General features: G+C 52.6%; 1 protein-coding gene across 1 annotated transcript; it reads right to left on the reverse strand.

The window, feature by feature from the left end:
- Window positions 1–880: 880 nt before the first annotated feature.
- On the reverse strand, window positions 881–25,174 carry CIMAP2 (ciliary microtubule associated protein 2). Its single transcript, XM_044383581.2, has 10 exons — window positions 25,125–25,174; window positions 24,378–24,465; window positions 23,773–23,937; window positions 23,527–23,649; window positions 18,984–19,121; window positions 18,675–18,818; window positions 16,925–17,086; window positions 15,769–15,894; window positions 13,548–13,681; window positions 881–953 (listed from the first exon to the last, which is right to left on the reverse strand). Exons 1-10 carry the CDS (start codon window positions 25,172–25,174, stop codon window positions 881–883), a joined length of 1,203 nt encoding a protein of 400 aa, XP_044239516.2.

Genomic DNA, 25,174 nt, shown 5'->3' on the forward strand with positions numbered 1-25,174 from the left:
TATTTCGGCTCATCAGCTTTCTTGAGGATTCACAGGATTTTTTTTCCGCACAGGCAACATGTCTGTGAATTAAGACAGTTTTACTTCTTCTAAAAATGTCATTCTGACATGAGTGAGAAAGTAACTGCTTTTCGTAAGGCACTCACACTCTAAAGAGTGAGAGCATTTCTCATCGTTATTGGAGTTTTGTGGCTGAGTTTTGTGGTGTCCCAGCCTTTTTTTCTAGGGACAATGCAATCCTGCCACCCTACATAATCTCTTACCAGCAAGAAACAGTGAAGGAAGTCGCTCAGGACATTGTGACCAACCCCACAGACCCATCTTTGGGCTAGACTCTTGCACCCACAAGGCCGAACTCCAAGGATGAAACTGTCCCCAATGGCTGCCCACGGCCTGGGGGCCAGCGGCCTCCTCATAATAGTGTCAGGCCCTGCTGAGCTTCTGGAAGCATTCTGGGATGGAGATGGAGTTACCGGACGGGGCCTACAGCTGTCTTCTGACATATGCTACACTTTTCTGCCTCTTTTTGGATTTTAATAATCAGGGAGTCAAGCCATTTGGCTTTAGAATAGAAGAGGTTCCATTAGTCCATCTGCTCTCGCGTCCGTGCCACTGGCTAATTTGAATTCTCAGGATAGTTGATCTTCCCTATCAAAAGGTATCTGGCCCCAGCTGTCCTAGCAGACATCGTGACCTCCAGGTAGATGTCTCCAGCAAAAGTGACCCCACTGTATCCCTCCCCGTTCCCAGGCATGCCCATGTGTCCTTTCTCTAAGACCCTTCCTGCCCTCCCGGTTCCCACTCTTACCCTCCCATCCCCAAATTTGTCTTCGGGCCTTTGGGCCCTCTGGTCATCACGGGCTGTCCTTCATATGCAGTTTTAAGGAGTAGGATCTGAATTGTAATCCACCATCGGAGGGCACTTCCCCTTTGTAAAAGGTGTGATCCTTTCCCTTTCAAAAGACAGAGAGAAAGAGAAAATGAAACTGGTCCCTTGGAAGGACATGAGTGCCACCCCCCACCCCAGGGGCACCCAGGGGGGGATGAACAGGTACCTGTTGGCTGTGCTTCCCAAGGGATCCTATACTGGGCGAGAGGACCAAACGGATGACCCCAGCAACAGAACAGCCAGGTTCTAAAGAGAAGATTCCTTCCCTTTGCATCCAGTTTGGTCCATCAGAGCCCCAGAGCCGGTTTTAAGAACTCCAAATACAAAATCCTAGCACTTGAAAGATCGTGTAGCCCACCCCGAGAGGGAGACTGAGGGCCAGAGAGAGGAAAGAAGTGGCCTGAGGTTACCCCGGTGGCCAGAGTCAGAGCCAGAATTCCAGCCCAGAGCCCCTGACCTCAGTCTAGTGTCCCTTGCATTGTTCTGATTCTTTCCTCCAAAGGGAACCCCTGAAGACTCTGGTTTCATCCCCAGAGCCATTTGGAAGATGGCATTTCAAGAAGAACCCTTTGCTTTGTGTATCAAATAGCATCTAGCCGTCATTACATGACACACGTTTATGTGTCTGTTTATTGTCTGTCTTTCATGTAACCTTGCATGGACTTCGATTTCTTTATGGATGTTTTCTCCCCGTGTTTAGCAGGTGCTCCACAAATATCTGTCCAAGGAAGAAAGGTGGGAGGGTGGGCTCACCGGGGTAAAAGAGGCCTTTACTCTCATCTGCTGGGTCTTCACTCCTCCTGGTCCCACAGCCCCTGGCCTGGCTCAGAGCCAAAGCTCTTCTCTGACCATTAGGACGGCCTCCTTGTCTCCACCCCATCCCACTGCCCCACCCCACGGTGCCACAGAGCACATCTTCAAAACCCAAGAGTTAACTTCCTATTAAAAGCCTTCCGAGAGTCTGGGAGAAAATATTTGCAAAACACATATCTGATAAAGGATCTATATAAGGAGCTCTCAGAACTTAATAGAAGAAAACAGGCAACTCTTTTTTTTTTTTCAAATGTGCCAAAGTAGAGATACAGAGGAAGTACGTGCAGAGATGCCCAACATCTGTCGTTGTCAAAATGCAAATTCAAGCCACAAGGAGCTACACCTCTCAGGATGGCTAACACTGGGGGGGAAAAACCCCAAACTGACAATACCAAATGCTGACAAGGCTATGAAGCAAGGAGAACCCACATACGTGGCTGGTGGGAATACAGGATAGTATAGCCATTTCAGAAAACAGTTTGGCAGTTTGTTATAAAGTTATACATACCCGGTGACCTAGAAATCCCATGGGAGATACTTGCCAAAGAGAAGCACGTGTCTACACACACACCTCTATGTGACTGTTCACAGCAGCTTTATTCAAAACGGCCCGAACTGGAAACAATCCAGATGTCCTTCACCTGGGAAATGGGTTTTCAAAAGGCCTGCGGGACGTCCATACGGAGGAATACAGCCCAGCATTCCAAGGAGCTGCTGTTCCGCACGACCACACGGGTGGACCTCAACAGCATCGCGTAAAATGTAAGAAAAGATGCAGAATTCTACATATGGCACGATTCCACTCACACAACATTCTGGAAAAGGCAAAACTATAGGGATGGAAATCCCGGCAGTAGCGGCCAGAGGCTGGGGGAGGGGAAGGAGATTGACTGCAAACGGCACAAGGAAGCCCCTTGGGGCGAGTGTCACATTCTACATCTTGCCTGCCTTGGCGATTACGTGACCATAGGCATTTGTCAAAACGTGTGGAACTATATTCCTATAAAGGGTGAATTTTACTGTACGCAGTGATACTATTATAAATCTGACTTTTAAAGAAAACCTCCCGTGGCTTTTCGCAGGCAGGATAAAGTCTCAGCAGCTGAGCTTGGCACTCGGAGTCCCTGAGGACTGACCTAGCCAGTCTCATCAGCCCTCTTCTCTGCTATTCTCCCTGTACGCACTCCACACGTCATCCAATGTGAGCCATCTCGTCTCTTCCAGACACGTCCTCAGCTTTTTTCACTCCCTGTCCTTTACGCATGCTCTTCTCCCATCCTAAATGTTTTCTCCTCCCTGGAAAGAAGTAAACCCTCCTGGAAAGACCACAGCTTGGAGCAGCTGGACTAGTGAGGCAGCCCTGCTCTGCCACGGCAGACAGAGCGCAAAAATGGTCCCAGTCTCTGTTCTCCGTGTATCCGTGCCCTTTGCAACGTGATGCTGCAGCTTCCCCCATCCAGACGTAGCGTCTGCTTGCCGCCCCCTCGCCTTGAATATGGGCCGGACTTGTAGCTTGCTTTGGCCAACAGACTGTGGAAGAAGTCATGGTGTGCCACTCTGAGCCTCGGCTGCGAAAGGCCTTGAACACGGCCTCTCTCCAACCCCTGAGTCCTCTGTGAGAACAAGCCTGGGCTGGACTGCTGAAGGGTGAGTCCCTGTGGAAGGGCGTCTAGGTGTCCCATCCAAGCCCATCCCAGACCAGCCAGCCCCAGCCAACCAAAAGACCCATCTCCTCCCCTGACCCAGAGCCCATTTTTTAGGGTCTACTGTAAAGTCTCATCACCCCCTAAGGTCCCTGTCTGAGCAACTGCGATTTCAGACATGAAGAAGTAAAGCCAAGTCCCACCCCCAATTTTACATCTTCCCAGCGGCCCTTTCCTCCTCCCGTGTTGACAGCACTCTGAGCACAGCTTGTTGGCTACTTGAATTGCAGGTATCTGTCTGCAAAAAAGCCAAACTCCTACATTACGACGCCACAGTCCCGCTGTGCCATCTCTCTCCATCACTTGCCGCCTCCTCTCCTGTGCCCCGCCCGCCCACCACTCAGCCGCCCCCAACGAGCCAGGCTTGTTCATCCCTCCATGCCCACGCCAGCAGCCTGGGACACCCTCCAACTCTGCAAAACCTTCCCGGGCAGACTGCGGCTCCTCTCTCTGCACACCCTGCTCCCACCGCATCTTGCTGGGCCCTCTGTTGTGGACCTGATTCTAAACCAATCCCTCCCCTCTGCCCCATTTGCCTAGGACTTTCTGAGCAAAACCCCCTGGCCCCCTGGTCCCTAGCAATCGTTGGCTTACATTTAACTGGCTCGTCAACCTCTATGTCTTCCCTGCCTCCTGCCCTCATCCAAGGTCAACCTTTTCCTGCACTCGGGAGACTGCCCCTCCGGCCTGAACAAGGAGTGGGTTCCACCACTTTGCAATGGAATCACCTGTTTCTTCCTTGCCCATCAACCTGGAAACATGCTCAAGCCTCTATCCCCACCCACTCCTACCAAAAATAAAGGAGGATAGAAGTTAGGAAGGAAGGGAGGAAGGGAGGAAGGAAAGGTAAAAATATGACCTCCTCTCCTCTCTGCCTTCCCTTGGAGCTTAAGGCCCCATATTTCCTTGGTGCCACTTTGCCTCTACGGCAGTCACCAGACTCCCACAGTAAATGTGTAGTGGGATTGTGGAGGGAGGGGACTCCGTGCTGAGCTTCCTAAGGGTTCCCTCTTCCAGCCCAAACTCCTAAATCTCCCACCAAAGCAGCATATACCAGGGCCCAGGACGTCAGAGGAAACTGACCCGTCGGGGACGGTGGAGTGAGGACGGGGAGACGAGTCACAGTGAGGGCTTTCTCTGCCTTCGCCTGCCTGGGTTGGAAGAGCCCCCCCCCCCCCCCGGTCTCATCGTCCAGAAGGCCGCGGGGAAAGATCGAGGGAAGTGTCTCGGTGTGGAGACAGAAGTCCTGGCTCCACTTGCCCTGATGCTCCCTCTTAGCTGCTCTGTCACTCTAGGAAGGGGTGAGCATCTCCGCAGGAAGCCGGGCACCGCTGAGGGGCAGAGCTGGTGGCTGGCTCACTTCCACCATGTCCCAGCAGCCAGGATGGGCCTGGCACGCAGCAGCTGGGCCGTGACCCTCTGAAGCCTCCGCACGTGAATGCCACTGACTGGCAGTGGCTTTTTAGGAAATCGCTCTCCAGATTTCAGTTGTCCCAACTGGAAAACATCGAGAGTCAGATCTCCCTTTTAAAGTCGTTGTATATAGTAAGTGCCTACAAAATCACTTGGTAGGTTATACATGTGCTCCAAGAATAATTATCGTTATTATTACAAAGATTGGATATTTAGGATTTCAACTTCAGATTTCCGGACAAGGAACATGGCTTTAGTTTAAAATGGGAAAAAGGTAGTATGCATGCTGAAGTATTCAGGAGGAAATGTATTGATGTCTGCCGTCTACTTGACACATATCAAATCATAAGACGATTCACAGAGGAACAAAAGAGGATTAATAGAGGGACAGAAGGACGGAGAGCTAGAGAGGGGTGTCATGGAGCAAGAAGAGTAACATGAATGATACACTCTCAGAGGCAAGTGTAGAGGTGTATATGGTAAAAATCCTTTCCATTTTTCTGTCTGCCTGAAATTTTTCATAATAAAAAAATGTCAGGTGAAAAATCTTAAAAGGAAAAATAATCTGTCAAATCAAACTGGAAGTTTCCCATGGGTTCCTCTCATGGAGTCATCCAGACTCTGGACCATCTCATCCGTTAATGCCCTGACTCACCCTTTAACGAATATTCCTTGAGCTCCTTCTGCGCAGGCCAGGGAGACTCTCGAGCTCCAGAATCGAGAAGCTGTATCTAGGAGGGACCCCAGCATGCGAATACATAGTTACAACGCAAGGGGGAAAAGTGCCTCGACCGGGGGATCACAAGAGATGGAGAATAGACACTCTCTGGACAAATCGGGAAAGGGTTCCTACTTAAGCAGAGTTGGGGAGAATGAATAGGAGTTTTCCAGACAGGAACCAGCAGGAGGGTGTTCCAAGAACAGGTCACTGCGTGGCCCGAGCATGGAGGGTGGTGCAAAGGGTGGCCTGGCTAGAGCACAGAGTGCTCTTGTCCACACAGCAGGAGGGTGGGCCGGATGGAATAGAAAGACCTGGCTGTGGGGCACCTGGCTGGCTCAGTGGGCAGAACATGAGACTCTCGATCTCAGGGTCATTAGTTCAAGTCCCAGGTTGGGTTCGGAGACTACTTAAAAAAAAAAAAAAGAGGGGGCACCTGGGTACCTCAGTCCGTTGAGCACCTGACTCTTGGTTTCGGATCAGGTCATCATCTCAGAGTAGTGGGATGGAGCCCCGCCCTGGGCTCCATGGTCAGCGGGGAGTCTGCTAGAGATTCTCTCTCCTTCTCCCTCTGCTCCTCCCCCCACTCACATGCACTCTCTCTCTCTAATAAATACATAAAATCTTTTAAAAAAGAAAGAAACATTAAAATCAGAAATCTGTTTAAAAAAAAAAAAAAAGACCTGGCTGTAAGAGCCAGAAAGGTGGCCAGATGGAAACCGTGGTCCATGAGTCAGTCAAGCACATTTATGAAACACCTACCGCATACCCAGCTCTAAAGAATGAAAACCTAAAGGCTACCCTTCCCACACAGGCACTGCATCCAGGCTGCCAAGCTGGAAGACCAGAACCCTGTGGTCTGGCAGGAAAGGCAGGTGAGGCTTGGAGACTGAGAGGTGACAGATCAGCTGTCAGTACACACCCAGAAAGAGATTTCACAACTCTCCCACACACGCACTTCCTCCCATGCACTGGAGACAGCAAGCGTTTGAGGGCGTGTTGTGTTCTGCCGTCGGTGGCCTCCTCCAAAATCCTGGCCCAGGAGGAGAGGCCGAAGCCCAGGGTCAGAGTCAAGGGCACCGTTTCTGCCCTGCCTCTACTTGGCAGTCACTTCCTCTCCAAGCCTCACTCACGCACACGTAAGGCAGGGGAGATGGCACTGACCTTCACCCTTTGCCTTCGATGGCACGTGCATGGCCCGTGGACTTTGTATGCGTCCCCACCCACGGGCGTGTCACCAAAACCAGCACACAGGGGCCGCGGGCAGGGATTAACAAGAGCGAGTCAGCCCCGAGTTGTCAGGATCCAGGGGGAACCCCTCCATCCTCCCGTCTCCCTCTGTTTTTGCTCATTCTTGACTCCCCCTTTATTTTTACGTGTTTTGATTTTTTTTTTAACTTCTAGAATCAAGTGGCTTCTTTTGCTTTATCTGCTTTCAATCTTTCTCGTTTAATATCATAAGCAATTAAAGTTATAAATTTCGCTCCAACCGGTGCTTTAACAATATTACATAGATTTTGATATAGAGTTTTCATCGTAATTAATTTCTAAAGAGTGTGTAATTTCAGACTCGACTTTCTCTTAGACCCAAGAGCTATTGAGAAGTGTGCTTCCTCATTTCCAAATACTTGGTTTGGGGGACTATCCTTTTTATCATTAATGTCTTGTTTTAGTGTACTATGTTTAGAAAAAGTGACCTCAAATTTTCTATATAGGATGTTTCAAACTTAGACATTTTTTACTGAGATTTTCTTAGAGGATTGACTTTTATAAATGTTCCATGAGTATCCGAAAATAATATGGAGGTAAAGTACACCTATTCAAATCCTCCAAATAATTATTTATATAGCCTTATCTGTCAAATCCTCAAACAAGTCTATTCAGAATTCTCATTATGATTGTGGGAGTTCATCACTGTTATCTTGGGTGTGTAAAGGTTCAAAGTTATTACAACTTCTTTATGGATTTTATTGTTTATCATGATGAAATACCCAGCTTTGTCCCATTTTATATTTTTGCCTTGAATTCTACTACGATTGGTATTTGTGTTTCCACTTTTTCTTTTTGTTGCGGGTTACGTTTATCTGGTCTCTCATCGCCAGATGTATTCTTACGTACTTTGTCTTCCCCTTTCTTGGGCTCTCCATGCTAATTCACTTTCCATACGATTGGAATATATCTCCCAGTACTATTTTCAGAAAAGACACATTTGGTATATAACCTAAATCCTTGTGCATCTCTAATTACCTTGCACTTGAATGACAGTTTGGCTAGATAGAGAATTCTTTTTTTTTTTTTTTTAAGATTTTATTTATTTATGTGACAGAGAGACAGCCAGCGAGAGAGGGAACACAAGCAGGGGGAGTGGGAGAGGAAGAAGCAGGCTCCCAGCGGAGGAGCCCGATGTGGGGCTCGATCCCGGAATGCCGGGACCACGCCCTGAGCCGAAGGCAGACGCTGAAGGACTGCGCCACCCAGGCACCCAGCTAGATAGAGAATTCTATACACAGTGTTTTCTATCCACGCGCCAGAAGAGAAGCCCAAAACATGTCGGATTGTCTTTTATTTAAGTTATAGTTTATTTGTCTTTTTAGAAGTGATACTTAAAAGATTTTTATTTTACCTTTGAAACTTGGAAATTCCACACTTTAAGTGAACTGAATGCATACATTAACTTCTCTCCCTCGTGAAATCCCACTAAAACAAGAGTAAAGGAATAACAATTTTAAAAGCGTACATTCGCAGGGACAAAAAGAATAGTAGAAGCAACTGGAAAAAAAATATTTTGGAGGTTAAGAAAAGCAGATGGAAGAGCGGTAACTAACTTAACAGACCCGAGGATGCTAAGCCCTAAGCCAGCGGAAGATAAATTTAGGAATTCCCTCACTCCAGCGGCTGAAGAATCGGCAGCACCAGGTCTCCCTGCAACTGAGAGAGAAAATGGAGCCAAAAACAAGGCTATTGATTGAGAGTCTGTGTAGTATTGGTTTCCCTCCCCACTCCCTGCAGACAGACGAGTGCCTTTCATGAGTGAAGATTGGAGAATTTACTCTGATATCTCTGATAGAGATGGTCTCTGTACAGGATGACACCAGGCACAGGTGATATCACGAGTACCATATTTAAAACAGAATCAAATGGAAGTTCAATCCCTAAATATCAAGACCTCTAGGCTCTTCTCCTCCACTTAGAGCTCTGGTAGCCAGGCTTAGATCCCCCAGAAGAGTTTTCTCCCACCAAAGTAAAAGACAAAGGTCTAACAACACTGACACTGAAAACAGTGAAAACACCCAGCTTGCCCATCCTATGGTGAAGTCCATCATCAACCAGTGCCCCAGACCTTTCAGTGGGATGTTTAGTTAGACATGAATGCACAGCCGAGAAATACCAGACATTTGAGAAAAATTTCTGATATGGAATATTGAGGCCAAAACAAATATATGGGGGGTGGGGTGGGGAGAAAACGATTTGATAAAAGGAGACAATGTTGGGCAAACTTGTCTTCATAATATCTTCAAAGTATGAGCAAACGTAGTATCCATGAAATAAGAGAATAGTGTTACTAAAACATTAAGAAAACAAAAAAGAGCAATTAGAAAGTAAAATATAAATCAGAAAATGAAAAACTCAGTGAGTGAATGAGAGAACGTTTCTGGCCACCCGAAAAAAAATCAGCAGCTCAGATGTACCCAGGATGGAACCAAGCACAGAGCAGGCTTTTCAAACGAATCAGTCAGTGAAAGTGGTTATCAGGGAATCCTTTTTCCCACCTTTGACCTACCTACTGTGCCTTGTGACACAGTCCTCCTGACCCAAGAGAGAGCCCGAGTGGGTCAGGATTACGTGCACAATGCCAAATCAGAACCCCAGGGAGAATCATGCACCAGCCTGACAATGAGACACCCAGGGGATCTGCTGGTTGACTTCCATTCAGTGGCATTCATAGGCCTTAATTAAGCCTGACCATATCCCTGTAGGGTATAAATCATTCCCATTTTACAGATGGGAAAACTGAGGTCTGAAAAACAAAGCATGACTCTAGGCTGGAGATGGATCTATTTTTTTTTTTGTAAAGATTTTATTTACTTATTTGACAGAGAGATTGACAGCCAGCGAGAGAGGGAGCACAAGCAGGGGGAGTGGGAGAGGAAGAAGCAGGCTCATAGCGGAGGAGCCCGATGTGGGGCTGGATCGCATAACGCCGGGATCACGCCCTGAGCCGAAGGCAGACGCTTAACCGCTGTGCCACCCAGGCGCCCCTGGAGATGGATGTAGATGGAGAACGTACAATTTGTGTAGTCTGTCTCGAGAGCGCTTGTCCTCTATTTGCCTTATTCTTTTTTTCTGATTATAAAAATGTTATATGTTTATTTTGAAAAATCTAAACATCTCAGAAATAGAGCAAACAAAGTAGAATGCAAAAGACCCTGGTAACCCTCCAGAGGTAACCAGAAGCAGCAGCTTGGGGCCTCATTCTCCAGAGTATACTGTCTACGCATATGGAAATATATTTTTAATAGGATCGTTATTCTTCTATTTTTAATATTCATATGTATTTACTCTTTCAGATGAAGTTTATGATGAATGTAACCATCCCCTTGAAATCTGCTAAAGTGGCATTAAATACATGCATCAATGGGGAGAGTTACTGTTTTTCCAATATTGAATCTTTCCATCCATGACATGATATTCCCTCTAGTTCAAGCCTTTTCCGACATCTTTTTGTAAAGGTTTATATTTGTCTTCATGTGTGCCTTAACTGTGCCTTACTAAGTTTATCCCAATGCATTTTATCATCAGTGCTGCTACTAAGAATGAGATCATGTTTTTCTTCTCAGTTATGTTTTCTATGAGTTATGGCCTCCGTATCAGAGGAAACTCTTCACCTTTACAGTTTTAAAATGAATTCTCTCGGACTATTTTAGGTAAACACATTATAAACCGTGATGATTTGCTCTTCCTTAAGAGCTTTATTTCCTATTTGTTTTTCTTGTCTTACTGCATTCGCTGGACCCTCCACAACAGCGCTGAATAATGACACAAGCATCCCTGTCTTGTTCTTGACTTCATGAGAAGCCCTTAGCATTTTACTATTGTATTTAATAGTTTGGCCTCCTCTTTAAAAGCCCCTTCCTCCGCCTCCCCCGGGACTCAAATGCCCTCCTATCTCTCACCCATCCCTGTCAAATTTCCTTCTTCGTAGACACTTTTCCTTAGGTCTTTGACAGCAGAGGGTGAGTTAAACTGCTGTTGTTTCCTGGGTAATGGGCACGCTCAGCCTCTGTAAAGACCTTACCCTTTATATAAATAGAACTTCGAATTCCGCCAGGGCACAGCCGCTGCTAAGGGACAGGGAAGGTGGCCCTTGCAGCATACCTGCCAAACAGCATCCACAGGCAGAGCACTTTACAAGCATCCTCTCCTTCAGTCCTCAAAGCAGACTCTACAAGGTGGGTTGTTTTGTTCACGCTCATTTTTCAGAGCAAAGTCTGTCTCCCAAGTAGCGCGTCCTAGGTCACAGCTAAGTAGCAGGCAGAATTCTACACCAGGTTACAAAGGAAGTCCTATAACCTCACAAGCCTGAGTCTTGGGTGTGATCACAGTGGTGAAGGGGAAGCTCAGACCCAAGGAGAAGGCAGACGTTCAGGGGAGAAAGCTGAGGGTCTAATGGGATGGGGCATCCTTCCCTGCCCTGCAGGGCTTTGCTGAGCAAACAGTATAGAATGGAGCTTTGCCGACAGGGTGGCCGGGGAGCAGTGGCCCTACAGGAACTAGGGCATGGCGCTCTTCTTGGGAAACTGAGCAAGCTGCTTGCATTAGGGGGAACCGGTGAGAAACCTGACAGCTCCTACCACAAAGCCCAGAGAGATCTCGGAATTGGAGGCACCAGTAACTCAAAAAGCAGGTGCAAGACCAATGGCTGCAAACAGAGGGAAAGTTAGACACTCACACACACACACACACACACACACACACACACCACTCCTTGTGCACCCCACAGAAGACTAGAGGTTTAGTATGCAGAGTGGCTCCAGAGCAGGGAGACTGGGCACAGTGGAAGGTAGGCAGACAGACACCCTCATCAGAATAGAGGAAGTAGATGGAAATCCATACACTGCTTGGGATCCCCCAGCCTCCTCCCCCTAAATACCAGCAACCACATTCACCCACCCCAGGACCTAGGATCATTTTCTGGAGAAGCTGAAAGCACGGAGAAACACGCAGGACCAGACCCCCATCATCTAATCACTCCCGGTGAAGCCACCGACTGACAAGCCCCACCCAGACTCACAGCATTGTTTAGTGCTTTCCTCTTAAACATGAACAACACAAGTCAAAGAAATAAGGAACTTGGAAGAAGGGCAGGCCATGCAGGGAGCAAAAGGAAACTGAAGGGAAATTGTCATTGTTATTTTCAGATCAAAGAACATATGGCATACAATACACTGAACTGGGGGCTAGGAAAAGAAAGGAAAAGAAAGAAAGAAAAGAAAGCAATCCACAACACTCAAGAGCTCTTGCAAACTATAAAACATGGAGCCAAAGTTTCAAAAGGCAATAGCAGGGTTCAAAGATAAAGACAAGGGAAATTTACCAAAGAGTAGGATGGAAAAGGCAGAGATGGGAAATAAGAAAAAAACAAGATAAGAAAGCTAAAGCATCGAACCAGGATATCTAACCTTCATCTAAGAGAGGGGAGAGAAAGCAGAGGGGAGGAAATCACCAAAGACAGAAATGCAAGTAGTTTTCCCAGAAAATTGTCCCAGATGGAAGGAACCCACTAAGTGCCCAAAACTATAGGTGAAAACACTCACACTAGGCCTATTTAAGACTAAATTTCATCATGAAATTTCAGCACACAAAAGACAAAGAGAAGATCCAAAGGCTTTTAGAGAGGAAGATGCAGACTGCAGACAAAGGACAGACAACCAGAATGGCGTAGGAATTCTCAGCCGTGCTTGAAGCTCAAAGGCAACGGGACAAAGTCTTCAAAATGCTGAGAGAAAAGTATTTCCAACCTAAAATCTTATTTCCAAGCAAACTCTTGATCAGTTCTGCAGGTAGGAAAAAAATTTTGTTTCAAGCATGCTGTCTGTTAAAACCGTTACCTTCCATTACCTTTTCTTAAACCGCCCCCCCCCAAAGGGCCTAAATCAAGGAGGAAGACACAACGGGACGATGTTGCTAAAAAATAAGCATTTAAAAGTTGGCTTTCCCTGGGGCGCCTGGGTGGCACCGCGGTTAAGCGTCTGCCTTCGGCTCAGGGCGTGATCCCGGCGTTCTGGGATCGAGCCCCACATCAGGCTCCTCTGCTGGGAGGCTGCTTCTTCCTCTCCCACTCCCCCTGCCTGTGTTCCCTCTCTCGCTGACTGTCTCTATCTCTGTCAAATAATAAAATAAAATCTTTAAAAAAAAAAAAGTTGGCTTTCCCTGAGCAATCTGGTCCTCATGCCCTCACCGCATTTGCTGACAACGAAATGACCTAGAAATGCATGTTTATTCACATTTTAACATTTCCAAAATTGAGATAATGTTGCAACTGACGGCAGGAGCCCGCATTTGTAAGCTGCTTTGTAGTTAGCCTGGCATTTCACGCACCTTTCCTCCTCAGGCTTCACCCCAGCTTACCAACGCCATCGTGAACACCGAGAAACTGAGGCCCTGCACGGCGAAGCCGCCCAAGTAGCACCTTGAGTCCCCTTTTCCTTACCAGGAGCTTTAGACAGAGCCTCTCATTTGGGGCTCCACGTCCTCTGCTCATCTGACAGTTGAGGGAAAGGAGGCTCAGAGAGGTCAAGGGAGGCGCCCCACCTCACACAGCCAGTAAGCAGCACCGCCAGGATCTGAACTCTCTCCGCTGCCTCACTGTTGGGCTGGCCCTAGAGGCCGCAGCTCTGTTCCCATGGGAAGCGAGCACAAGGTGGTGGGGGGTGGGGGGTAGGAGGGAACCCCAGCCCCCCCCCCCCCGAGTAAGCCCTTGCCCCTCTGCCAGAGCTCCAGGAGCACTCACTGCATGAGCCTGTCCCTGGCTGGGTCTGAGGGGTAGCGCTTGGAGCCGCCCAGGAACAGGGACCGGTAGCGCTGTCGACAGTCCTTGGTCTCCGCCAGCCAGGTGTTGAGGTAACGGCCCACACCTACGGGGTTCTGCACCGGGGAGAGGACGGCAGGACGTTAGCAAGCCAGAGCCCTGGCTTGGAGACGTGAACTCAGGCCCCCCACTCTCCCCACACTGCTCCCTACTCCACCTGTTATGGGTTGAACTGTGTCTTCCAGAGAGATGTGTAGGAGCCCTAACCCCCCAGTACCTCAGCGTGTGACCTCATCTGGGAACAGTTGCTGATGTCATTGGTTACGGCGAGATCCAATGAGACTGGCGTCCTCATACAAGAGACACACAGGGGGAAGGACAGCCCTGAGACAACGATGACAAGGACAGAGGCAGACTGAATGACACATCTACACGCCAAGGAACTCAAAAATCGCCCGCCACCACCGCAAGCGGGAAAGAGGCCAGGAAGGATTCCCGCTGCAGGCTTCAGAGGGGGCGACCCGGCCTCCAGACTGTGACGGGGTCAGTGACTGCTGCGGGAAGCCGCCCCGTTTGAGGAACTTTGTCAGGGCGGCTGGAGAACGTTAATACACCGTCCCTCCCAGAGACCCGGGTCGTGGATACGAGAGGCACCAACAGAGACGTTCAGAGAGGACAGGCCACCTGCCCAGACCAACCAGCAAGGGCGGCAGAATGGCGGGCTGGCAACCCCAGCACCCGCAGAGCAGCGGTGCCAGCGGCGGCCTGGGAGACGCCAGGAGCCAGACAGGGTCTGATGTGCTGCCCACAAGGGAAAGGCCTGTCTTGTCGGGGAGCCGGCTCCCGGTGTTGCGCCTCCTGCCCTGGGGCAGGGCGGGCTCAAGCCTGGACCCTGGACCTCACCTCAGCCCCTCGCACTCAGGAGTGGCCAGCCCTGCGGTAGCAGCGTCTGGCTCTTATCCAAATACCTTATTTGGGGTCCCCACGTGAAGACCCTCTCCCCTGAAGGAGGTGCCAGCTTGGCGTGAGAAAAAGCAGCTTGCAGAGAGCTGACCAGCTGGTCCTCCTGAGAATCAGGCAGGGAGACAGGGTGTGGGCCCAGCGGGGGCCAAGCCATCACCCCGGGAGATGAGCTGGTGGGGTGGAAGAGGGGTGCAAGAGGAGGCAGCAGGAACCCAGTGCGAAGGCAGGTGCAGGGGTGCAAGTGGAGGCAGCGGGAACACAGTGGGAAGGCAGGTCAGTTAAAAGCAGGACAGTCCCCGGGTAAACCAGGAGGGACCTAAAGAAGAAGCAGTTGTCCAAAGCCAGGCAAAACTAACCCGCGCTACTGCAAGTCGGATGAGGCTACCTGACGGGGAGGGAGGTGTGTGTTGTGGGGCTCCCGGGGCGCTGGAAACGTGCTCTTCCGTGCTCTGGGGGCTGGGTGCACGGATGAGTCCATTCTGCGGCCGTTCGTGGAGCTGTTCACATAGGATTCATGCACCTCTCTGTGTGATTATGAGAACCCAATAAGAAGTGCACTTAAAGACTGAAGGGCAAGAGTAAGAAACAGGATGAGGTCGATGGGCAATGGCATTTGTGTAAATTAAGAAGGCAGGCACATGCAACCCGAGAGCTTAGCTGTTTTACAAACACTAACGAAAGGTTACATCACACACGTGGGGATGGCTGCCTCTGGGGACGGGGCGGGAGACCAAAGGGGTCCTTGCTCAACCAAGAATGAGAAGGGGGCCAACTCCACTAGCTGCCCCAGAGGCCCCAAGACAAATACAAAGAGAAGGGAGGGAGCATCCCCCGGGGAGAGTAAGAGACTAGCTCTGGGGTGATGTCCCTTAGGACAATGGTTCTCAAAGTGTGGCCCCCGGGGCAGCGGCGGCAGCAGCATCACCTGGGAATGTGTTAGAAATTCAAATACCCAGGCTCCACTACAGGCTACCGAATCAGACGCCCTGGCACGGCGCCCAGCCATCTGTGTTTTAACAAGCCCTCCAAGAGGATGCTGATGCCCACTCAAGTTTGGAAACCAGCGCCGTAGAGAAATAAGATAGTAGGAATTGGTGTTTGTCCCTTGGGGAGAAAGAAGTGGGTTCGGGCCCATACAGAGCATCAGTTTCCAGGGGCAAGGAGGGCTTGGGGCTGCCTCTAGAGGCAGGAGAGGGTTCTCTGCCCATCACCACGTAACTCCCACCCCAGACCCACTCACCCAGCTTCCCAAAATCATCTGGTAAGCCTTTAAGCCCATCCGCTTGGAAGACAGCAGGAATGGTGGCTGGTTGACATGTTTGCATTCCTTCTTTGGAGGAAGCCACGAACCGGGACCAGATGTGGCCTAGGGGTAAGAAATGAAGGCTGAAAACTGGAGAGGTCCGGCAGTGGTCAGCCTGGGGCCAGGGCAGGGGAGGGCTCCTGGAGCCTGACATCGTCCACTTGGCAGCCCTGGTCCTTGAGCCGAAAACAGTGGGCGGTACCCAGCCACCTCCCACCCACCAGGAGCCCATCCTTCCAGTGGTAAAGGGGCCCTGTGGTGCCCTCATAACCCATGCCACCCACTCTAACCCCACCCATCAGCCTAACACCTCTTTCCAGGTTTCTAAGTGTACCACAGGCTGGCAGGGCCATAGAGGCATTTCCAACCTGGAAAGTGAAAGCCACACAGACTTTGGAGCTAGACAAGCTGGCTTCCTTCTCATACTTGCTGGGGGAGCCTGGGCAAATTCCTTCCCATCTCTGGGTCTCAGTTTCCTTTGGTGAAATGCAAATGATAACTCTCACTTTGGGGTGCCTAAAGGGGCCTGGCCCAGAGCAGGCATTCAGGAAATGTTGGCACCCTTTTTCATTCTTCTGGACCCTCCTGTTTTCCCAAGCCCTAAGCAGTTCTCCCTGGGGGGGCAAGCCATGCCTAGGGGGGCTATCCAGGTCACCGGCTGCCCCACCCCCAGAGAGGAGCACACCTGCTCCCTTGGAGGGAGCAGGTGGGCAGTCCCCTGTCGGGGTAGACCCCTTATTCACACTCTGCCCTGCCCCATGTTCCCTTGGCGTCTCTGTGAGAGAGGGGCACTTCGTAGGTTCCAGGCCCCACACTGCCAGCTCCAGTCCTTCACCTCTAACTCTCAAGCCACCTGGTTATGCTCAGGGGACAAGCAAGTAAACTGAGCCTCAGAGAGTGGGAGGGACTTACTCAGAGTGACAAGACCGGCAAGGCCAGAACTGGAAATGAGGTGGGTCTGACACCCAAGGCTGAGCTTTCCCCTGAAATCTCCAGCCCCATCCCACGTCAGCCCCACAGGACAGCCCCCTCCCAAGAGAAGAAGGAAGGAAGGTCATTTGGCCGGGGGCGGGGGGGTGTGTTGGACACTGACTAGTTTTCGGGGACACTGGCTAAGGGTAGCCCAGTAAATCCTTTCTGTAGGGGTTTCCGGGTTGCGAGAAATTTTCGAAAAAACCCCGCGCTTCTTATTGTGACGTGAGTTAAGTTCTTCCACGAAGCTTGTAAAATTCATTAGTTCTCGGGGCTTTTTTTTCTGAGAAACAGAAGAAAAACAAAAAGGTGTCTGTTAGGCCAGGAAAATCCGAGTGCTCTCTCTGGACCTTCAGCAGCAGAGAAAAGCAGGTGACCACACAAGGAGGCCTCACCCTCCTCCCTGCGTTCCCACGTCCCCAAGCTGGGTGGGCAGAGCAGCGGCCCCGGCCGGTGGCAGGGGGAGTCTCACAGCGTCTCTCGCAGCCCCCACCTCCGTGCCCCCGGACAACGTAACCATCATCCGTTTGCAGGGTCCTTCATTTTTGTGCCATTTCAACGGCATGTACGGCCTTAGCCCTGTTCTCAGCAGGCACAGTAGCCCAAATAGCTAAAAACCAGCGTGATGGGGGAACACAGAGGGCTCTTAGCGCTGCAAAACTACCCTGTAGGATACTATCATCATGGACACATTTGTCCAGACCTGTAGAAGACACGATCCCAAGAGTGAATCCTCAGGTGGACTGTGGACTTCAGGTGACAATGATGTCAGTATATTGTACCACGTCTGTCCCTCCGGGGTGGGCTGTGGCCCGTGGCCCGTGGGGGACGCCGGGCGTGGAGGGGGCAGCGAGGATACATAGGAACTCTGGACTTTCTGCTCACCTGTGCTGTGCATCTAAAAATGCTCCAAAAATTAAAGCCCATTGTTTCTTAGATAATAAAAAGCGTGATCATGCGGCCCGGGCCCAATAAGGGGTGCAAGCAGGCTGGGGGCCTGTGGAGGGTCCCAAGGCCCCGCTATGCTGGACGGGACCAACGTCAGTAGCTGGCCACGGGGCCATCTGGGAGGCCCTGGAGAGGAGCCGGGTGGGAAGGCTCATTCCACGGCGAGCCGCCAATTGGTCTGAAGTCTGTCAACATTTCACCACCAGCAGCCCGTCCTCACCACCTGCCGACACTCTGTGTAGTGTTTACTCATATTGTGTGTCCTTTTCCACTGGAGTAGAAGTGCCACAGGGGCAGTCATCCCTGCGACTCTTGCCTGGCCCCAAACTACACAGTGAGGGAAGGAACCGTGGAGACAAAATGAGCAGGCCGTGGGACAGAGACCTACCTCCGGTTGCTACGAGGGGAGACAGCAAAGCCCCCCATGCCACAGCTTACACAACAGCAGCATGACCGGTGCGGGAAAGGGGGGCAGCGAGTTAAGATTCTACCTCCGTTTGCCCGTCCTCCCGGCCTTCTAGGTGCCTGGCCCTAGGTGTTAGCACTGCTGCTAACGTGGCCAGCGAGCTGGGCCTACGATGCCTGGCAAGGGCTTCCAAATAGCCAGGCACCCACACCTGCGCCATCAAGGACCCCCGTGGCCCTGTAGCCGGTCTTGCATCCAGCCCTGGCACTGTGACCCCCGTGCGTCCTCGGCGGTTCGTGCAGGTGAAGTCAGACAGACGTGCTGGCGTTCGGATCCCAGCTCCCGCTCCTTCCCAGCGGCGCGGCCACCCCACTTCCTCACCCAACACAGGGAGCCATGTCCCGCCGCGGCTGCGCGGGGGAAGTGAGCACACGGGGTGGGGGTGCTCCTGGTGTCGGTGAGCGAGGCCGGCCATCCTGCTGCAGAAGCATGCTCCCCACCTCGCCTGGGTACACACCTCCACCGAGTAATGTCCGTAAGGCTGGGGCTTGCTTCGGGCACCAGAGAACATGTCGTAAAAGCCACGGGTGCCCACGGATTTCTCCAGGTATGCCTCAATGCCACTTTTGAAAGAGTAGGTGCCTGGTGCCAGACCACTCCCCTGGAACAGAACACAGATGACAGTCCCCCAGGAGAACTGCTGATGTAGGCCCATCGCCCCCTGGGGGCTCAGTTTCCCCATCTGCCCCGGGAGTCCCCCCGCTTGCCCCCGCCGCCCCAGGACTACGCAGGAAGGCAGGCAAGTCTCAGCCAGGTGAGGGGGTACCTGATGAGCCAGGGGGGGCGCCTTGTTGGTCATCCGACACATGAGGCCTTCAGAACGAGAGCGGCCGCAGGCTTTCTCCTCCAGCTTTGTGTATGGGTTGCCCTTCACCCCATAATTTCCAGGGCCTGGATAGTAGTTCTGTGGGGGGAGGGAGGGACGGAAAGGTCATCAGTCCTGCTCCTTATGTGGAGTGTGTCTGAGGAAGAGAAGCCCGTGGCAGGGGAACAGGATGTTCAGGGCCCCTGTGTGTCAACCAACCCCCAACACACAACATGGTTGGTCTCAACACAGCTCCACCACTGTTCAATCCTTCAGTTCCAGGTTCAGACTCTTCCCCAGGCCCCCCGGCCTGTCCAACTGGTTTCATACTGCTCCCTGCCTACATCCCACACTCCAGCCAAATTGGGTTCCTTGCTGGTCGCCAAATACATACCATCCCGCCAACCTCCTAGCCTGTGTTTGCTGGTGCCGTTACCACCACCCAAAATGCCCTACCTGCCTTCTTTGCCTTGCAAAATTTTAATTCTGGGGCACTTGGGTGGCTCAGTCGGTTGAGCATCCAACTCTTGGTTTTGGCTCAGGTCATGATCTCCCTGTTGGGAGATTGAGCCCCTGGGTAGGACTTCTCGCTCAGAGGGAGTCTGCTTCTCCTCTCCCCCTCACTCTGCACCCCGCCCCCGGCCCCACTCTCTCTCTCTCTCTCTCAAATAAATCTTTAAAAAGGAAAAGAAAAGAAAAACCTAATTCTGCAAAGCCAGCCAAATGTCATCTTTCCTGGGAATGAAGTCTTCCTTATTACCCCAGACAGTCTCTGGTAGTCTTAGAAATGTCACCTATTACACCCATTTTATAGCCCTGCATTTGCATGAATGGGGTTCTCACTGTGCTACGAACAGTGCTATGACCTGGAAGAATCTGGAGTTCTGGGTTTAGATCCTGGCTCTGCTTCTTCATAGCTAAGTGACCGTAGAAGCACTAAGAGACTTAGTGCTTCTAAGCCTCGTGGTCCATAATTGTAACATGGAGATGGTAATACTTTTCTTCCCGGGTAATGAGGAGGAAATTAAATAATGCCTATAAGACCTCCTGCACGGTGCTCAGCCCATACTGGGCACCAACACCTAAGTCAGGGAGGGATGCCTGTCTTGGGGGCCAGGAGGAGAGGTTGAGTGGGTAGGAGAGATGGAGAACTGCAGCTGGAACGAGCGTTTGGGGGTTCCACTGCCAGGGTGGGAAGTCTGGTCTCTGTAAGTGGAGTGAGGGGAGGCACCCTGCAGTGCAGGTGGGTAGGTGGGTGGGTGTGGGGAGGTAGTCCTTGAATGAACACCTGAAGGTTTGCTGCTGCGCTGCACCTCTCAGCCACACGAGGTCGCTGCCGCCCCACGGATGGCTCAGTCCTGTCCATCTCTGATGGGAACCAGCGCTGGGGAAGTAGCCCTACAGGGCTAGATGGAGGGGCAGGGAGCTCTGCCGGGGGAGTTGGGCCACTAAGGCATCAGAGGACAAGACGACACGTTGTCTCCTTCCAGGGCCCGAGGTTCCCAGTGTGCTCAGGAGAAGAGCCCCCGGGGAGGAAGCTGGGCGCCTGCGCGGTGTGTTAGGTGCTCCAGAAGCCTCAGCACGTTGGTCCTGGAGGTGACCCAATGGGATCAAATCAGCACCATCTGCAATTAGCAGATGGAGAAACTGAGTCTCAGCGTCAGACCTCAAGTCCAAGGTCCTACCTCCAGAAAGGAGCAAGAGCTAGGGTTCCAACTGCAAAATCCCTGCCCTTCCTGAACTGTTTTGCAGGCACTTTAGTCCCCGGAGCCAGAGGGCCGTGACCTTAGAAGGGCCGGTTACAGCAGAGAGCGACCACTGCGCCTGGAGTCCACAGACTGTGCCGAGCCCAGAGCTCTGGGCTCATCTCTTCCCTCAAGCCTGTAGGTTTAAAGGTGGAGTAACACACCTGGGCTGATGTGAAAGTCCATGATTTTAATCGGAATGTTGGCTGTCAGCGCGTCGGGGACCCAGGCAGCAGTGATTAATTCTCGGGGAGGTGTGTGGGAATGTAGGAATTGGCAGAGATTATTTTTAGCTGGACCAGTGGAGGGGTCGGAACTCTGCACAGGGGGCATCTGTAGCCCAGAGGAGGCCATCTGGTTCCCAGCCCAGGTCTCACAGCAAGAAGACAGAAAATGGGTCTTGGACATGGGATTGCCTTCTGCACCCCCTGGGGCAGGGCCACCTCCTTGAGCTCACCGTCCTGCCCTGAGCCCAGGAGGGCGGCTGGGAGAAACCGCGCAGGGCCTGGGGGAGGTTACTGCAGGAGCAGATAGGGGGACAAAGGGGGAGTAGAGCCAGCTGGAAGGGAGGGCAGGCCGTGCAAACTTTCAGCCTACTCAGCCAACACTCACAGACACTCCGGGGCTGGGGGCTGGGGACCCGGGAAGAAAGCATCAGACTTGTCCCTCTGCCACCATCTGGGCCGGGTTCCAACATTAGACTCTGTCCTCCAGGGGCCGTCAAGGAACAAAATGCCAGTGAGCCCGCCTGTGTGTGAAGTGCAGTGCCTACATACGGACGCCCTTGGATTCAAATCCTGCTTGTGCCTCTCATAGCTCTGTGACCCTGGGCGGTGGCTGAAGCTCTCTGTGCTCGTTCGCTCCTCTGTAAAGCAGGGATAATGATAGTGCCTACTCTGTGGGGTCGCTGGAGGATTAGGTTAATTGGTACACTCCGGTGCTTAGGACAGCACCTGGCGCGTGGCAAGTGCTGCATTAGGCGTCAGTGGTTCTTACTTTGGATTGGAAGGTAATGACTCGGGTTGAAATGCCTCGGGGCCTCCCCCTCCCTATGCTACAGTGGCAGCTTCTGTGCCCGAAGACGCGGAGTCATTTCCAGGCTTCACGGTGGTAAGGCGGAGAGAAAGGGCCTGGCTTTGGGGATGGACAGTCCCTGCTTGCCAGCCGTGCAGCCTGAGGCAAGGGGTTCCCCCTCTCTGAGCCTCCAGGGCCTCATCTGGAGTGGCCGCAAACACTTAGCATGTTTGGGGACAGCAAGTGCTTAGTAGGCCTGCGCGTACTTATTCAGTCCACAAATACCGACTGTGCGCCCACTGTGTGCCCAGCACTGCTAAGACCTGGGAATCCCGCAGTGAGCCGAGCAGGCAGATGTCGTCTACCCTCAGGGGCTGATGTCCAGTGGGGCAGAAACCCTAGACACACAACCACGATCGGGACTCCTAGGAAAGGGAGATGTCTGTCACCTCATGGGGGTCAGGCAGGCTTCCTGGAGGAAGTGACCTTGGAGCTGACAGCTGAGGGTTGACCAAGGGGCAGCTGGGGAGCGGGCAGGGGGAGGGAGAGGAAGGACACTTCTGGCAGAGGGAATGGCGGGAGCCAAGCCCCCGTTGAAAGAGCTTGGCTGGTTTGGGAGCTGGAAGGAGACCAAGAGCGTCCAGTGCGGAGAGCACCGGGGCGGGGGACGAGGGCCACTGAGTAAACCGCAGTATGTACACTGCTCCAGGACGCGGTGACTTCTGCCTTCTCCCTCGTGCCCTTACTGAGCTTGAACCCCACTCTGTTCTCCCCACATGGGATGATCGTCCCCACTCACATGGATGCCACCCCACCCCTCACCACCATCACCTCCCATCTGGATGCCTCCAAGCCTCACCCCCAGGAGCAGAGTACTCCTCTGAAAATGTATCAGGCCCTTCCCCTGTCCATACACTCCACTGTCCTCCCACAGCGCCCAGAATCCATCCTGAAGCCCCCACCTCGCTGCAAGGTCCTGCCCTCTGGCCCTCACTCCTTTGCCATCTCTCCTCCTTCCGCCTTCACCTCCCCCTCTGTTCACACTGGCCTCCTGCCCTCTGGTCCAACTCCAGGCCTACGCCTGCTGTTCCCGCTGCCTAGAACGCTCTCCCACAGCTGCCATGAATCTCCAGAGCTCACCTCCTGCAGGTTTTGCTCAAATGTCACCTCCTCCCAGAGGTCTTCCCTGACCACCCTATAAATTGCACCCCCATCACTCTGTACCCCTTCCCTGTCTCATTTTTCCTCACGGTCCTGATCATATAGGATTTGCTTCTCTGTACCATTGTTTCTTCTACGAGGGCCCCAGTTCCAGGAGGGAAGGGGCCTTGTCTTCATCACTGCTCGGTCCCCAAGCCCGAGAGCAGTGCATGGCACTTAGTGGGTGCTCATGCGTTATTTGCTGGCTAGACAGATGGACATATAAATGGATAAGTTTGTTGAGCACCTAATGTATGCTGGACTCTGTTCTGGGGATTCGGAGATGAACCAGACCCATCCTTGCCAGCAGGGAGCTCCTGGGCTGGTGGGGGAGACAGTACAGGGACATACGACAGTCCCTGGGCTTGAGGCTGGGACACTGGAAAGCAGAAGGCAGAGGGCTTTGGGGGACCCAGAGGAGAGCTTGGCTGAGCCTGAGGAGGAGATGGTATGAGGAGGGGCATGTCCAGCACCAGCCAGGCTGCATGCTCTGCAGACAGAGGGGAGGGTGCGTGGGCCCCTCCCCAGTACATGAGGACACCTACCCCAATGAGTCCTCGGAAGCGAATCTCCCCTGAGCTGAGCAGCCCCCGGGTGCTGCAGGGTTTCTCCTTCAGCTGTTCTAAGAAGTCTTTGAGGTTGTAGGAGCCGGGCCCCAGCTTCTCCTTCTGCCCCAAGAGAAGAAAGCAGAAGGTGAAAACCTGCAACTTGGGAATGTCCACCCGGGAAGGAGTCTGGAGGGTGGTGGCATTCCCTAAGGGAGGAGCTCAACCGGGCCTGGGAGGACTCACCTGCAGCTGCTTCTCTTTCATGATGGCCTGGTACTGGAAGTGGGGCAGCTGGGTCAGCCGGACGGCTTCCTGCGCCCTGGCCCAGCCTGTGCCCATCTCCTTTTTGAGCTTCTTCTTGCTAAAGCAGGTCTCCTTGGAGCCGTAGGTTCCAGGTCCTATGTGGGACTGAGTCAGAGCACAGTCACACCCACCCAGTCTGCCCACAGAGTGACTTCCTCCCCAGGCCGCCGCCCTGAGCTGGGGGTGGGGCAGACAGTCCGACCCCGCTGTGGCCCCTACCCCTGGTCCCGAACCCGGCACTGAGGGGCATGGCACTCAAGGTACCATCACAACATCCTCTGCCATTGTTCCCCTACAACAGTGACGGGTAGCACCTCGTTGGTAGCCCACAGCCAGTTCTTGCAGGAAAGGAAATCCCCCCCCCCCCCCCGCCGTCCTCACCCAGTCCTACATTTATCAACATATCTAAGGACCCGGCTCTGAGCCAAGCTCTGTGCTCCCCACTGGGGGCTTAGAGAGGCGTAAGGCACGCCCCTGACACAGCTCAGCAACAGCCGCGCCCTGCGAGGGGCAGAGGGGACCGCAGGGAAGCTGTGCAAACTCACCAGGTCCACAGAATGAAGCCTGGAGTACGGGGCCTCCGTGAAGGTGCTGAACTTCTTCCGGTTGGGGTACACCGCGGAGACATCAAACCTAGGGAAGGACAGAGGCCCAGTGAGAGCCCGACGCCTGGCCCCGGTCCTGGTGTGGGCAGTTCTGGGGGGTGGCGGGGTTGGCTTCCCAGAGGAGCTGGCCAGTGGAGAAGGAGCAGGGCTGCTCCGACCCCAGAGTCTCTGTCCTTCCAGCTTCTCTCTCCCTGGACACCACCCTTGCCTGGTCCCCTCCCCTCTGCTGGGGGCCTTAACTCAAAAGTCACCTTCTCCAGCTCCTCCTCCAGCTTGCTTTCTCTCTATCACTACCCAGCATTTTTTATGTATTTTCTTCCTGCTTTATTATCCACTCCAACCACCCCTCCCCACGAGAATGCTAACTCCGGACTACAGAGGTTTGCTGTTTGTTCACTGCTGTGTCCGCAGATACTAGAACTGTGCCTGGCACGCAGTAGGCGGTACACGTCGCTCCCATAAATATTCGGGTGAAGGACCCCCGGACTGCGATCCCGCCCACCGCTCTTCCGCGCTCTGCGCCCGGCGCATAGGAGGTGCTCCCGAAATGCTTTCAAATCTCAAGGATGGTGAATGAGCCCCAGGCACAGGTGCAGCAGGTGTGACCCGGAGAGAAAGGCGGGCCCCCACCCCTCACTACCAGCCTCCTCCTCCAGGCTCCTGGCACTCCTGGGGGGGGGGGCGCACCTGTGGCTCTGCACCCCAAAGGGCGCCCCGCTGAACCACTTGGTGCCCAT

Source organism: Ursus arctos, unplaced genomic scaffold (genome assembly GCF_023065955.2).
Source record: "Ursus arctos isolate Adak ecotype North America unplaced genomic scaffold, UrsArc2.0 scaffold_12, whole genome shotgun sequence".
Classification (NCBI taxonomy): Eukaryota; Metazoa; Chordata; class Mammalia; order Carnivora; family Ursidae; genus Ursus; species Ursus arctos.

Bases quoted from the DNA above. Each gene is read 5' to 3' on its own strand.
- CIMAP2 (XM_044383581.2), bottom strand. From the start codon at position 25,174: ATGGGCACCAAGTGGTTCAGCGGGGCGCCCTTTGGGGTGCAGAGCCAC. The intron at 23,938-24,377 runs GTGAGTTTGCAC...GCTCTGACTCAG, and splicing joins GGCTTCATTCTGTGGACCTG to TCCCACATAGGACCTGGAAC. The intron at 19,122-23,526 runs GTAGGTGTCCTC...CTCCCCCCACAG, and splicing joins GCTTCCGAGGACTCATTGGG to AACTACTATCCAGGCCCTGG.